The sequence below is a fragment of the Falco naumanni genome, chromosome 17 (genome assembly GCF_017639655.2).
Source record: "Falco naumanni isolate bFalNau1 chromosome 17, bFalNau1.pat, whole genome shotgun sequence".
Taxonomy (NCBI): domain Eukaryota; kingdom Metazoa; phylum Chordata; class Aves; order Falconiformes; family Falconidae; genus Falco; species Falco naumanni.
This window is the reverse complement of record NC_054070.1, coordinates 2453968-2468818: the sequence shown is the minus strand read 5'-3', so window position 1 is coordinate 2468818 and position 14851 is coordinate 2453968. Positions and strand designations below refer to the sequence as shown.

Below are 14851 nucleotides of genomic sequence, written 5' to 3'. Positions count from 1 at the left end.
CCCTGGGGAGTCCAAGCACAGCAGGTCCCTGTGGTATCACTGCTTTGACCCAGTTAGAGCTCACTGAAGGGGTGCAGGAGTCCTGTTGTCAGGGTCAGCCCTGGAGGTCACCATTTCCCTTTGTCCCCATCTGCTGCCTGTGGGATGAGCTGGAGGCTGAGCCCCATTGGGCCCGTCTGCTCCCCAGAATGGATTGGGCAACCTCCTGCCAAGAGAAAAGGGCCTGGAAGTGTTGTGGGCTGCATGCTGCCGTGGGCTGCGGGTGGGAGCGTTTCTCCTTGCAGTGCCTCTCTGCAGCTCTGCAGGGCTCCTCCGGAGCCCCTGGGTCACACTGTCCCTCTCGCCTTTGTTTCTCAGCGACTTCACAGTGAAGCTCTGGAGTGGAAGGCGGTTACCCGTGGGGTCAAACTAGGAACTGCAAGAAGACTGGAAGACACGACAGGTCAGGGTACCTCTCCCTTGCTGTCGAGACCTGGTCATCTACAGGAGCTCAGCCGGGGATAGGGATTTCTTTGTGCCTGACCCAACGGGGTGGACCATGTCCCATCTGGTACTGTAAGCACTGTCAGCTCCTGTGAGGAGGCAGCTCTGTGGGACACTGTCAGCTCCACCTTCCCACCTGCTGAGGTTTCTTGATGGTTTTCCAGTGACCAGGCAATCTTTCATCTGTCTTCTTACCTACCCTGCTGTAATGCCTGCTGGGACTTGTGGGGCTCAGAGCTCCCTTGGCTCCTTCTCAGAGACATCCAGTTCCCTCCTGCCGCCATGCACTCACGTGGCCTTCGCCGTGATGTGCTGCTCCTGTCCCTGCTGGCTCCCGGGCTGATTCCTGCAGTCTTTCTCCACAGCCACGAGGACATTTGGTGTCTGCTGGCCAGGACCACAGCACAGAGAGGCTGCTTCTTGGGAGATGTTACTTGTGGGACAGCCTCTCTGCTGTGGGGGGTCTGCAGAAGGATTTCCAGGTAGTCCCATCATTGCCCATCCTCTGTCTACCTGTCCCCAGCAGCTGGAGGTGTGCACCTCTGAGCTCCTTTGCCATGTCCCAGCTCCGCAGGCATGGCCAGCCTGGGAGGATCTCCATCAGGCAACGTCCAGACAAACCTACTGCAATTCCCTTCGACATTCTTCAAACTCCAGTCATAAAGTCAGCTGACCCATGGCTCTTGAGCTCTTTCCCATGTGCCCACCCTGCTTTGCAGTGGGGAAGGGATGCTTAGTCCTGCTCGTGACACCTTGTCCCTCAGCAGGGGTTTTGTGGTGGATTCCTGCAGCGTGTTAACCCCTTGAGATGGAGAAATGAAGCAAGAACAGAGGTTACAGAACAAAGAAGCCAAGGCTGGATTTGTCACCCCCACCCCTGTGGCCCATCTCATTTTGCCGTTACTGGGAGCTGGAAGTTGTAAATCCTTCCCCCAGGCTGCTTTCAGCTCTTTACCTGGGAGGGGGATAGCTCAGTTTTGGCCCATCAGCCCCCATGGATCTGGGAGCCAGAGAGGGCCCAGCAAGGTGTGGAGCAGCCGGAGGATGGGCCAGGTTGGAGCCAGCTGTGCCGGGGGCAGGGTGAGGATGGGTTGCACACACTGGTTACACAAGTTCCCTGATTGACCCCATGCCTGAAGGACAGTCCTGCAGTGGATGATCTTGCACAGTCCAATCTCCATGAAAGGCTGGAGGCTCCATCCAGGAGTGTTTCCCCAAGGATGCAGCTTCTCCAGGCTCCCTCCTCCCTCTCCTCCTGTTCAAGGAGCTGGCAAGGTCCAGGTCTCACACTAGAGCTTTTCTCCATCTCTCCTGTAGCTCACTGGACCATCCCCTGCTTTGTGCTGCCCTGGGCTAGGCAGGGCTTCTCATGGGATGGCCAAGGAGACCCCAGGATCGGTGCTTTTGCCTCACATGCTCTTGCTTCCCCTCTTGTCACAGAAGAAGCAGCATTTGAACTCAAATTTAAGGATTTTTCCACATGGTCCCACAAGCACTGAACTGGGATCTTGGAGGCCAGGGGCTCCAGGACCTGCCCCATAAAGCACAGACTGTTTTCCCTCTGCTTTCTCTAACCGTGGTAACTTGTGTACTAGCCCCAGATCATTTGCCACCAGCCCTTGTTAAAACTATTCTGGGTGGAGTGTGGAAATTCCTCTGCATCCTGAAAGACAGGTTCATGTCTATTGATTTGAAGGGGGAGGGGGGGATGGCACTGAACGACAGGGATGTGACACAGCTGGGGAGATGGATGGACAGATGGACATGGACACACGCATCCTACTGGCTTGCCTTGGAGGAGAGTGTGATGGCGTGTGTGGCTGTGACCCTGCCCAGGACAGTGACTGGTCCCTTGTGATCAGCTGACCCTGCACAGCATGGGACCAGCAGCTCTGTTGAGGCAAAGACCCCTCCTGCTGCAGCTGGAGAAGTGGTGTTAGTGCCAGCAGCTCTGGGCTGTGCGCTTTGCTGGTCTGGCTGGGGCAAACAGAAATGCACAGGGCACCACGGCCATCAAAGTAATGCACAGTTGGGGGGGGTGGAGGTGTTACCCTCCAAACCTGTCTTGAAGAGGGTTTCCCTGCTCGTTCCTCAGCCAGTTTAACCTTTGCTTGGCTGGAGGCAGGGGCAGGATAGGGGCCTGTGTGTGTTTGACTGTCTAGACAGACGTACCATGTGCATCGGCGTCTGCACCAAGATCTGCCAGTGCATGACTTCTCCCTGGTCCCTTCTCAAGTTGGTGAAGGAACCTGCTCTTGGGGGACTTGGGGTCAGACTGCCTTGGCTTTTGCCACCGGTTTCTTCCTGTGTGTAGGCTGCAAGTGCCTGCTTCATTTCCTAGAGCTGAGTGGCCAATCCTGGATGATGCTGAGCATCCACCTTGCTGCTACATCCAGCAGTGTGTTGCAGGGGCTTCAAGCCTTTCACAGCCTGCAAGTGGAGAGAGCTGGGTGCTCCCCCTAGGAGAGGGAGGTCTTTGAAGCGAGGGGTGACTGATCACATAGGGGTGGTGGGTGGGGGTGGTGTGTGTGTCTTTCTTACTATCTGTGTGGGTTGATATTTCCTATGGAGGAGAGCGACGGTGCAAGCTGGGTGCTCTCGTCATTGGGTTTCATTTTGGAGACGGGGTGGAGAGTTTGTGATGTTACCTTTTTATCTTAATTACTGTTATTGTTACGGTTTTAACACTTGAATTCATCCTGGGGACATGTGGGCTCACTCCCACCTCGCTGTATGTCTGAGCCGTGCCTCCTGTCCCTCTCCCTGCCTCCTCCTGGGCAGCGCAGAAGGACCAGCATCCTCCTCCCCGCTGTGCTCATAGCTTTCACTTTTGCAGTGGGATCCCCCAGCTGAATTGCAACACTGAGATTTTGTTCCTGTTGCTCATGGGATGCTTGGCATTGTTGCTGTTAGTTATTGGGTTGATTTGCAGCCTGGAAGTGGTCCCTCTTGTCCCTTTGAAGCACGGAAAGGGACTTCTGAAAGGCTCAGCTCAGCCTGTATTCCTGCCTCTGCTCTCACAGATACTCCCTGCAGGTGCAGTGACGCCCTTCTTGTCCATGCGAAGCACACTGCTGGAATGGGCTGGTCCTAGTCCCCATTTTCCAGAGCCTGCTGTAATTTGGCGGTAGCCTCGAGCAGCAGGGAACTGGTGCTGTAAAAGTCCGTGGGCAGGGTGGAGGCAATCTGTGAGAGAAGCTGACTCATGTTGTGATGTTTGATTTTTTTCACTCCCAAAACACAGTTGAATCTAGGTTCTGTTCCAGGCACCGAACATAAACTAGGGTAGCCCTGGAGTCCTCAGGTTACCCTCTAGTCCGGGCTGGGGAGCCAACACAGGGCTGTACCCCGTTCCTCTGGCACAATGGAGTTTGGGAAGGGGCTTGCAGCTCTGAGCTACACTCAGTTGAGGGGGGGGGGAGTTACCCCAAACACTAAAGCACAAGGTCCCAACATGCAGGTGGTCTAGCAAAGGTGGCCCCTTGGACTCTGGTCCTTCAGAACTCAGACTGGGGCCATGGGCTTGGACAACAAAAGTAGAGGTGGGCCTAGGGGGAGGGCTGTTTTTTTGCTGGAGGAAGCAAGTGAGCTGTTTCATCGTTTTGCACTGTGCTGGGGTGCTCCCCTGGGTCTCGGGGCTTGCACTGCTTGCATAGCTGAAGTCCAGCTTGTAGTTTCTGAGTCTCTCTACCAGCCTGTCTATTGCAGGAACAGTTTGGAGCTGCCTTTGCACTGTGCACCTCGCTTTCCTTTGCCCTTGAGTACTTTGATTTGTGTTGAGGGTGTTATGATGCCTGCAGTCCAGGGAGGTCTGTCCTTCCTTTCCTCAAATTGCTGGGTGATGCTTTTTTCCCTGGGCCCTAACTCTTGCTCTATGGGTCTCTTCCCTCCAGCACAAAGGGCCAGCTCCAGCCTCTGCTGAGGGTGTAGGTGCTGCCCCAGAGTTAAGCTTTGCACACAGTGGGTGGAGATGACTCAGAAGTCCAAAAGCACTGGGCCCTCAAACCACTGTGAGCCCTCCCAGGAAGCCTGGACAGTGCCCCCTCCCTGGCCCCCACAGCTCTTACGGCAGAAAAGGACAGGCTGGTGGTGCATCTCTCAGTCTGGCCGCCTGCAAGTAGCTGGAGCATCAGGGTCCTGTCCCCGCAGGTGTGTTGTTCCTCCCCAGCACCTCTGAGCACAGATGCTTTGGGGTCTCAGACGCTGCCTCCTGCCTTGATACTGTAGAACCAGTGCCTGCTCTCCAGGGTGCTCTCCTGCTGTCCCTATCCCTGTCCTTCCCCTGTCCCATGCTGGATGGGGTCCAAGTACAACGCCTGCAGAGCACAGGGCTCCCACTTGCTTTTCAGCAAGCTCACTGCTTTGCTCTGTCCTGCAGGCTACACCCCCTCCCTGAGCCCCCTGCACCTTTCTGGTGGGGGGAAGGGAACTCCTGGCCCTGGCCCCTCCATCTGCTGTATCAAGCTCCAGCTGTAACTGGGAGGGAGCCCTGTACAGCCCCAACCCTGCCAGGCCCTGGCCTTGCCCCCAGAAAAGCACAGCCCTGCGCCTTCCTCCTGCTCCCAGGAGCTTGTCCCCTCATCTCTAACAGCTCTGTCCCTGGCACCTGCCAGCTGTTCCACATCCCCCGTGTCCTGGGACCACCCAGTACCTTCAGGTCCAGCCCTGCGGCAGGGCTTGGGCAGCTGCAGCATTGTGTTGCCTGCTCCATCACCTCTTGCTGCTGCACAAGTATTGCAAATAGCAGGTGCCTTTTCTTGGTCAGAGTTGTTTTCTAGAGGCCATCTCTTGTGAAGGCTTTTTTTTCTTTTTTTCCCCTCTGCTGGGTAATGCAGCCCAGCCCACTGGTTTGAATTTGTTAGAGAACAAGGCATGTACATATATTTTATACCTCGATGTGTTCCTGTAAATAGTGTAAGTTATTTTGGTCTCAAGCTGTACATGTTTTTTCAATGGCTGTGTTTGTTCCTTGCGTTTTTGTCTTCATGAATAAAATATACTGAGATGAAGTGATTCAGCAGTGATGACTTTGAAGAGAACACAGCCAGGAACTGCCTGTGCCCATCCTGGTGCATCTGGCAAAGGGGCTGGGGGACAGACTGGGTGAACTGATGCGGCCGCAGCCCTTCTGGCCCTCCCCGCGGTGTGTTGCGAGGTAACTTGCATCCTTACAGGCGCCGAGTCCTCGGGCGGACGGTGTATTGCGCTGGGGGAAACTGAGGCAGAGGCAATGCCGGCCCAGCCGGGCTGGCTCTGCCCCCCTCGCCTGGCGCGGAGCAAGAAAGGTCCAACCGGGCCGTCCCAGGCCGGAGGGGTGGGCAGCCCCGCGGCACCGCACCGCCGTCCGGCGGCCCCCCAGGTCCCCAGGCTGGCAGCGCCCCGGGGCTGCGGGGGGGGAGCTGCGAGCAGGGCTCCGGGTGCCCCCCGCCCGCGGTGGCTGCCGACCCCTGCCCGCTCGCACCCCCCCGGGGCAGCCGGCTCTGCCGGGGCCGGGGGTGGGGGAGCAGGGGCGCGCTGCTGGGGAGCGGGCCGGGCCGCCGGCAGGTGGCAGCCCCGGCTGCGGGACCGCGGCCCCGGGGCTCGGCGGAGCTGCTGGGGCTGGGGGCTGCAGTGCCCCCCCCGGGGGGCCGGGCAGGGATGCTGGGGTGGGGGATGCAGGGCGGGGGGCGGGAACGATGAGACCCTGGTGCCAGCGCGTGATGCCCGCCGGGCCCCTAGAGGCGACTGATGCCGGCACCAGCCTGTGTCCCCCAAGACGATGGGCAGCCAACCTGCCCCAGCCCCAGCTGCAGGGCGGGGAGGGGGGCAGCGAGCCGTACCCCAACCCGCAAGACGGGGCCTCAGCCCCAGCCCCAGCAGCCTCCACTTTCTCTTTCCCAGCCAGCCAGCACTGGTTAAACTGGTCGGACAGAGCAGCTGAGCGGGGAGCTGCCAGCCGTGGGCTGTGCCCGCACAGACCACCCCGGATGCGGTTCCTCCCAGCACACACCCTGCTCCACGCGTGGGGCACCCCACAGCCTGCTGTGCTGCCACAGGGCGAGAGCTGGGCGGCCTCCGGGCCACGGGCTCAAAACACACCTTGGAGTGCTTGTCCCAGGAGCGGAGAGCCAGTCCTGAGACTGGCCCATCTGGCTGTAACCGTGAGGGCTGGTGGTGCCCAGAGCCATACCAGTCACCAGCACCGTGTCCCGTGTCACCCTCAGCCTGTGTCATGGCTTATTTCCGTGTAAGCCTCCATACCGACAGCCACACCGTGTCGCTGCCAGCACAAACAGGATCTGTGGGGCGATGAATGTGGGCCCAATTACTCCTGGCAGGACAGGTGAATTCAGCAGCATCCCCCACACCTGGTGTCCCAGCCACTCACTGCACCAAAGACACTTTTTCTTGCTAGCCTTTGTGTCACCAGCTCGCTCCAAACTCACGACCACCTTTTTCTCACTGCAGTAAGACACCAAGCCTGTGATGGCAGCACTCTGTGCCATGCTCCCCATATGCCTGAAGGTGCCCTGGGAGCTCAGACCAGTAGCCAGGGGAGAGCAGGGGCACATTTCCTGGGAGCCGCCGGCTCTGTCGATGAGATTGTGGCAGCCCTCTGCCACCCAACCTAAGGATCAAGGAGGAGTTGCCCTGAACCCATCAGTGCCATGACTGTGCCTCAACAGCAGAGGGTCCTTTGGGCACCATCCAGCAGCTTGCTGCTGCCCTGTAGCTCTGGGGAGGGCATGGGGATGCCCTGGGAGAGGCTTATGCTCTCCCATGCTCCCGGCACAGTGTCTCAGCATCTCCAGGGAGTGTCCCTCACTGTGATCTCCTCCCCACAGTCCATTACAGGGCCTGGGTTGTGGCACATTGGTCAGGCAGATGGGCAGAACGGCCATTTCTCCAGATCAGTTAAAGCCAAATGGTGCCTGCAGAGTGTTGAGGAGAATTGCTCAGGTCCACTGGCCTTCTGGCTCCCAAATACAAGAGGAAGGAAGGGGGGAAGGCTGGGCCCCAGGAGGATCCAGAGAGCTCCCAGTATGTCAGGCACATGTAAGGGGCTGGGGAGTGTCACCCACTGAGGGCACCCCTCCCATCAATGGCGTAGCCCCGGAGCATGGACTGACCACTGTGCCTCCCCAGGATCTGCTGTGAGTTTGCAGAGAAAGGAGATCTGGGAAAGGGGACACTCAATGTGGTTCATGCCAGAAAGCCCCATCAGGCATCCGATCAGATCCTCCAGGATGGGGGGAGAGCCATGGGTGGTCTGGGCAGGATTTGGGCAGGAGATTCCTAAATGCTACATGCCACCCTCATCTTCCCTTGGCCTGTGGCCTAGGTCACAGCATAGAGCTGTCATGTCCCACTCTACTCCAGAGACATCTGCATTTCAGCAATGGGTGGAAAAAGCTTCCCCAGGGGCAGGTTTCTAACCACAAGCACTGGAAGCCTAGCTAGGCAGCCAGGTCCCTGGGCATAGTGGAGCCCTGGCTCAGGTCCCAGCTAAAGGCAAGCTCAAGGCTCTGTGTGTGTCCAGCAATGGTGTTTTCCCCAGTGGTCTTGGCTTGCCCCACAGCAGCAATGGCCCAGGTGTGGGGATATCCCTGTGCCTAGGAACTAAAAGGGCCTGGCAGCACCCAGCCTCGTGACTGTGCCATGGAGGAATGAAGCTGGGGCAGGTGATCAGCTAGCATGACCTGGTGCCTGCTGGCCCTGTCTGCCCTAGGGGCCACAGCACAGCATGACAGGCCAGGGTGAGGTGACAGGGGAGATGGGGCACACAGCCACCCTGCCCTTCTTGGTCCATGGGCTGAAGTAGAGCATCCATGTTTGTGAGTCTGTCACCACATTGTCACGTGAGTTGGTTTGCTGCCAAGTGCCAGTTTGAGGTGACAATGAGGTGGCTGCGTGATGCCAGGGTCTGCCTTGCTCACACAGTGCCCTGGGTTTGTACCAGTCCATGTGTGGCACGGATATAGCTGGCTCGACAAAGTACCAGCACCAGGGAAATGGGTGCTGAGTTGTTGGCTTAGACTGGCCAGGAGCTCCTTTGCCAGCACAGGGCTAAAACCAGCATGAACATACCCAGACAGGGTCCCAAGTACCCCTGCCCAAGAGCCAGAGGGGCAAGAGCCACCAGAAGGTAAAGCCACAAATGCATCCCACAACCCTGCCTTGCCCCTTGGCATGGGCCTCCGGTGAGTGTATGTGTCTGCCTGTGCCAGGGGCTTGTGAAAGGGCAGGGAATGGGCTGTCACAGCTCTGCAGCCTGTTCCAAACCACCTCCCAGGCAAAACCCAACCCATCCTAACAGAGAGAGTAGCAAGGTTCGGGCACCTGCCTGGTGTCTGCTCCACCCCCACGCAGACCACCCACCCCATCTGAGGGTTACTGGGTCCTTCCTCCCTCTTTGGGGGAAGCTGTGCCTGTTGCCAGACCAGGGAGCAGCCAAGCATGTGCTCCTGATGGAGCCAAGGCACCCATGCAAGCTGCTGCTCAGTGAGAGGGGGAGGGGAGGGGAGGGCTGGGCTGCCCGCCTGAGCAGGGAGATGCCACACAGCTGGGTGGGCACCCAGGGTGGCATTCCTGGCCTCTTTGCTGGGGGCAGAGCCCCAGGGAGGGGCGTGCAGCCCCCAGGGCGCACTCCAGCCCTGCTGGGTGTGTTTGCTTGGCAGTGGGAGCCCAGTGAACCTGCTGCTGTGAGCAAACAAACACGAGCCGGGCAAATGCCGGCAAAGAAAACACCCCGCAAAGGCAGTGTGGGTGAAACTCTGGGCACCGGCAGGGCAAGGGCTCTGACAATGATTAAACTGGCCAACCCAGATTTCCCGGCAAGGCAGCGCTGGGCTGGGACCCGGTGGTTCATATTATGCAAATCACCTGGATCTGGGAGCACGAACGTTTCAGGCTGGAATTCCCCTCGGGCCGCCAGATCGCGTTACGCGCCTGAGCTATAAAAGACCGAGGCGGGCAGGGCTTGCCCATCGGCACCAGCCTCCCTGCCCCATGAGAGTGGCTAGCGGCTGCGGCTCCCCTCGTTGCTCTCTGGATTAGCTGCCGCTCGCAGGATTGCCATCGTTGCCATCGCAGAAGGTACCAAAGCTTTTTCGTCCGGGGCCTGTTGATGTCCCCCAGCCCGGGATGGCTGCTTTGCTCTCCTCCCTGTGCATCTTCGCTCTCGCCAGGGGATGCGCTTGGTCTTTCTCGCTGCACACCTGTTCTCCCACCGCAGCGGCCAGCCCTTTCAGGGGGAGCAGCGAGACGGCAGTTTGGAGGGGCCCTCTAACTGGCCTCCAGGTTTTGTCAAACGAACAGCAAGATTTGGCTCTTCCACGAGGGCTGGGCAGGGGCTTGGTCCCCTCCTGGCTGCAGAGTTACTGGGATGTGCTTCTTGCAACGGGCTGAGAGGACTGAAGCTGCCGGCTCCAGCGCTGTTGTGCCGGGGGGCTGGGGGAGCGCTCGGCAGCTGAGTGCGCTGCAACGCCCACCCCCGCGGAGGGGCTGTCCAACACCATTCTCTGCGGGCCACCTGCTTGCTGTCCCTTTGTGCTGGCTGCCAGTGGGTCTGGTGAGGCCAGGCTGCTGGAGACGGGGCTCTTCTGCGAGCACGGTGACACCATGTGCCCTGTTTGCTCTGGCTCAGACTCCCTCGGTCCCAGGGCGGTGGTGAGTCAGGCCCCAGCCCTGGCTGGCGGGTGCTGGGCGGGTGTTTCTGCAGAAGTGACCTGAGAGGTGACAGCGGGTGGAGGGAGGGAGAGCCCAGCCTCACCCAGCCTGGCCCCGAGGGTGCTGTGGGTGCTGCGGGCTCAGGTCCCCCCACTTCCACGGGGATCGGGGCTCACTGTCGTCTCTCGGCACAGAGCTTCATGGCAGGATCTTGTGAGATCAGCAACATCTTCTCTAACTACATCAGTGCCATGTACCAGCCGGATGAGGTACAGCCAGCCTTGGACATGCTGGGACACCCTGGAGATGACAGCACCCTGGGGCTGAGCCTCCCTGCGAGCCAGCCCCTGGCACAGACCACAGGTAGGACTGGGGGAGCGGTGGTGGCGGCACAGGGCAGCCGTCCCACAAGGCACCAGTGAGGCAGTTCAGCTAGCTTGGGCGAGCATTGCAAGGACCTTGTCCCACTCCAGCAGGTCAACAGCTTCCACCATCCCTCGGTTTCCCCATGAGTGTGATGGCTAAAAGGTTGCTGTAGCAGACCCTGGGTGGCATAAGGCACGGCTGCTTGCAGCACATCAGGTGCATATGGGGGATGAGGGAACCATTGCCCTGCTTCTCCAGCACATCCCAGGGGATGGGCTGCCAGTGTTCACCAGAAGAGCAGTTTGGAAGTACAGTCTCGGTGACAGAGGTCCCACTCTGCCGGTGGGACTGTCATTGGATGGTCCTGGGGGAGGTACAGCAAACATACCAGCAGAGCAGGGCAGATTCCAGCATAGATGGGACAAATGGCACCAAAACCAACATTGCAGGAAGCAGCAGGTTGTTGCTGTCCCCCAGGACAGGAGCAGGGCAGAGCGAGGTAACCTGGGAGCAGGCACCTGCTAGTCCCACAACCCTCCAAGCGCAGGGCCTGCTGTGCTCCACGTGATCACCATGGAACCAGACCCAGTGCCCAACTGCAGCTGGCAGCTTGTGCATGGCACGCAGTGCTGGCATGGCCACCCTGCCCCTGAGCGCCGCTCTCCATCCTTTGCAGACAAGCCAGAGTGGTTCAGTGAGCTCCCGTACTTCTGGACCAAGGTGCAGGTGCTAGAGTGGATCAGCTACCATGTGGAGAAGAACAAGTACGACGCCAGCTCCATAGACTTCTCCTGCTGCAACATGGATGGGCACGCGCTCTGCCACTGCACCAGGGACCAGATGCGCCTCATCTTTGGGCCCCTGGGGGACGAGCTGTATGACCGCCTGCATGAGATCAGTGAGTGTCCCAATGTCCCCTTTGTCCCCAGGCCTGTCAGGCTGAAGCCTGAGACCCCCCCTACCAGCCCAGGACCCCCTGCTTCCCAGGCACTGCAGAGGGCTGCCTGGAGGAGGTTGCACTGGGGAGGCTGTGGGGGGACGTGGGGGCACAAAACAGAGTCCAGGCAGGGCTGGGTGGGCTCAGCTCCCAGTTAGGCACTGTTCTTTCCACCAAATAGGCATCACTAATCCCAGTCCTCCCACTCCTGCAGCCTCCGACGAGCTGAACTGGATCATTGATTTGCTGGAAAAAGAGGGTGCAACTTCCCAAGAAACCTTCCTGGACTCCAGCCACCTGGGTAGGAGAGGGACCCCAGCCAAGCCTTTTCCCCAGGGACCACATGCTGATGCAGGCAGGGCTAACCCCTGCTTCCCTTCTTTGCCCCTTCCAGAGCTGGGAAATCCCTGTGACAAGGACTCACTGGAGGACATGAAGCCCACAAACCCTTTCCTATCCACAGACTTCACCTGCTTGCCTGGTGCCATGTCCCCAGGCAGCTCCGATGTCTCAGGTCAGTGTCTTGCCCAGTGAAAAGCTCCCTTCGCTTGTGCTGCTCTGGGAGGTCAGTGGGCAACTGCCCCACTGCCAGGGGCAGGTTTGGGTCTTGCACCAGGCTGCTTGCAGGGGCCGCGGGTGGAGGGGGGACGGGAGGGACAGGAGGAAGCATCACCACATGCCAGCAGCTGGCAGTCTGAATGAGCCCTGTCCCTTTGCCTCTCAGGGCCTGTGATGTCCCACAGCCCCAACTCCCAGGACTCCGGTGGAAGTGACCTTGACCTCGACCCCGTGGAAGCAAAGCTCTTCCCTGACGGTGATTTTTTTTTTTTTTTTTTTTTTGCTTCCTGCCAGTAGCTGGGGGAGAAGGACTTGCTCCTGGGCACTTCCAGCAGCTGCAGAGTATATCCCATCTGACAATGATTTAGGGACAATACCTGAACATCCATCCTCACATGGGGAAGGAGGGAGGGGGCTGGTTTTCTGTGTGCCCTGGGTCTGTTTCTCCCCACTTAGCATGGTGATGGTGCAGGCTCTGGGGCAGAGCTGGGATTGCCAGGGCAGCAGTGAGCTTGGTGGGAAGGAGAAGGTGGTGGCAGCTGGGTGAAGGCTGCAGCCAAAGATCCTGGGCACTGAAAGCTATGTTCAGTATTGATCCCAGCTGGTGATGATACTGGGAATACTGAGGATGCAAGGAAGCAGTAAGGTTTGGGGAATTATCAGCTTGCTGCCCTAAGCATGGTGACATGGATGAGAGTGGGATGAAGCTGGAGGGAATGGGGAGACCTTGCTCTCAGGGGTGTGATTCCCTGGTACCCAGGTCTGAAAAGAGGGTGCAGCCCCTGACCCCTACCCCATCCCCAACCAGCTCTCCCCTGCACTTCTGCTCCTGAGAGGACATCTCTGTGCCCAGGGAGGGGGCAGCTGCAACCCAGCAGGCTTCATGTGTCTCCCTGTCTATGTGCACAGATGGCTTTGTGGGGAGCAAGAAAGGGGACAGCAAACACGGCAAGCGGAAACGGGGACGGCCCCGAAAAATCAGCAAGGAGAGCAGAGACTGCCTGGAGAGCCGGAAGAGCAAGCACTGTACGTGGACCATCCAGCCTGGGAGCTTGGACTGCCTCCCCCAGCTTGGCTTCATGGGGGGGAGATGGAAGGGTGGGCCATGTCTGCCGGCCATGCCCCTTGGCAGGAATGTTTAGGGAGATCTGAAGTGCAGGGACCCACAGGATCTTCCCTCCCCTTCAGCTTGCTTTCCTCTTCCAGCCCCAAGAGGTACCCACCTGTGGGAGTTTATCCGGGACATCCTGATCCACCCCGAGCTGAATGAGGGGCTGATGAAGTGGGAGGACCGGCGGGAGGGCGTCTTCAAGTTCCTGCGCTCAGAAGCAGTGGCTCAGCTCTGGGGCCAGAAGAAGAAAAACAGCAGCATGACCTATGAGAAGCTGAGCAGAGCCATGCGGTGAGTGCCCTCGCCTCTCCCCAGGGAGGACCTCCCTCACAAGGCTGGGTCAGACCCACTGGGGCTCAGCCTTGATCCCCCGCAGCAGCTCCCCTGCATGCAGGGCTGCATCCAGAGCTCTGATTCCACCTTCTCTTCTTCTCCAGATATTACTACAAACGAGAGATCCTGGAGCGAGTTGATGGGCGACGGCTGGTGTACAAGTTTGGGAAGAACTCCAGCGGCTGGAAGGAGGAGGAGGTGCTCAACAGGAACAAGGAGCTGTAGGAGTCCTGGATGAGCTGGGGTCTGACGTGCCCCTCAGGGCCAGCCCTGAGCTGGGCTCCTTGGCAGGAAACTTTGCCTGAAGCTGTATCTGGAAGACGCTGCCCCGAGCAGTGTGTGAAACTCCAACCCTTGCATGGGCACACTCGTGCGTGCTGGTGACTGCTGGCACTGAGATCTTTAAAGCTAATATTTTGGCTCCAGTAGGTTATTGCAAACCGTTATTTCCCTCACTGGATTTGTACCTCCGACTGGAGTCGCGGTAACTTTGGCTGTTTCAAAGCCTGGACAAATGCAAAGGGGAAGAGAAGTTCAAGTGGCAGCTGGCACCACCATGAGAGGCCAGCAGGTCTCCTGCTGTCACCCACCACCTGCCTGGGCAGAGGGGCAGCGCCACCATCTCACCTGTGATCGGACAGACCTTGTCCCAGCTGTGGAGTCCTCCCTCATCACTGCTTGTGCAGAAGATGGCCACTGTCCTGTTTGCTCTGCGTGGAATAAGTGAGCCCACTGCTGTGCAGCAGCTTCTCACTGTGGCACCTGCTGAGAGAAGGTGGGAACATTGTGGAGCTTCATCTGGCCCTGGAGAGCCCCCATAGGGGAGAGGTCTTGGGACAGCAGGGCCAGTCTGCATCTTCAACCTGGCTACCGGTATCTAGAGACAGGTCTTTTCCCCAAAAGTAGCTTCTAATTTATGTAAGACCAAAAAAAAAAAAGTACAGAATGAATGTACAGATATATTTTTTCATGAGTAAGATGTTCCCGTGTGAGAGTGTGCATTGTAGGGCATACACGTGCCTTGTGGCAGGCGGTGGAGCTCAGCTGGACTGAAGCGATGTCATGGGGCACAGACTGGCTCTGTGTCAGCCACAGGAGGAGGATGCCATCCCAGCCAGGCACCCAGCCAGGTGCATGTGGTTTCCTCCTTTTTGAATGGGAGCATAAGAGGAATAAACTGTTGTTTGGTTGGTGTTTTTGTACCTCCTTGTCATTTTTCGTGTTTTTCTTAAAGACATGGTGGGGACCAGACTCATGTTACCTGGGATGTCCCACTGCATGAGCCCTGTCTGCTGCCATCCCTCCTGCCTGCTGTGGACTGGGCTTGCCTGGTCATCTTGACACAAGGTCTTCCTTGGGATGAGGTGGGCTGCTTGTCCCTAGGTGGGTGGGAGTGAGATCTGGAGACTTTGTCT

At 58.5% G+C, this 14851-nt stretch overlaps 2 protein-coding genes across 4 annotated transcripts in view; both read left to right on the top strand.

The window, feature by feature from the left end:
- KIF21B (kinesin family member 21B) overlaps nt 1-5492 on the top strand; it is a 46313-nt gene extending 40821 nt beyond the window's left edge. For both annotated transcript variants that reach the window (XM_040616671.1, XM_040616670.1), the window contains one exon: nt 358-5492. In XM_040616671.1, the coding sequence (XP_040472605.1) occupies nt 358-412 (55 nt within the window). In that variant the 3' untranslated portion in view covers nt 413-5492. The remainder of the gene's footprint in view (nt 1-357) is intronic.
- Nucleotides 5493-9363: 3871 nt separating this feature from the next.
- On the top strand, nt 9364-14638 carry ELF3 (E74 like ETS transcription factor 3). 2 transcript variants are annotated; one of them, XM_040616971.1, is made up of 9 exons: nt 9364-9558; nt 10379-10494; nt 11174-11395; nt 11649-11735; nt 11829-11948; nt 12159-12248; nt 12902-13018; nt 13199-13394; nt 13541-14638. In XM_040616971.1, exons 2-9 carry the CDS (start codon nt 10383-10385, stop codon nt 13659-13661), a joined length of 1065 nt encoding a protein of 354 aa, XP_040472905.1. In that variant the 5' UTR covers nt 9364-9558; nt 10379-10382; the 3' UTR covers nt 13662-14638. The 2 variants fall into 2 exon arrangements, with proteins under 2 accessions (XP_040472905.1, XP_040472904.1); XM_040616970.1 differs by having other exon boundaries at nt 9365-9558; nt 10326-10494.
- Nucleotides 14639-14851: the final 213 nt, after the last annotated feature.

Bases quoted from the DNA above. Each gene is read 5' to 3' on its own strand.
- ELF3 (XM_040616970.1), top strand. From the start codon at position 10,332: ATGGCAGGATCTTGTGAGATCAGCAACATCTTCTCTAACTACATCAGT. The intron at 11,396-11,648 runs GTGAGTGTCCCA...CCACTCCTGCAG, and splicing joins TGACCGCCTGCATGAGATCA to CCTCCGACGAGCTGAACTGG. The intron at 11,949-12,158 runs GTCAGTGTCTTG...TTTGCCTCTCAG, and splicing joins AGGCAGCTCCGATGTCTCAG to GGCCTGTGATGTCCCACAGC.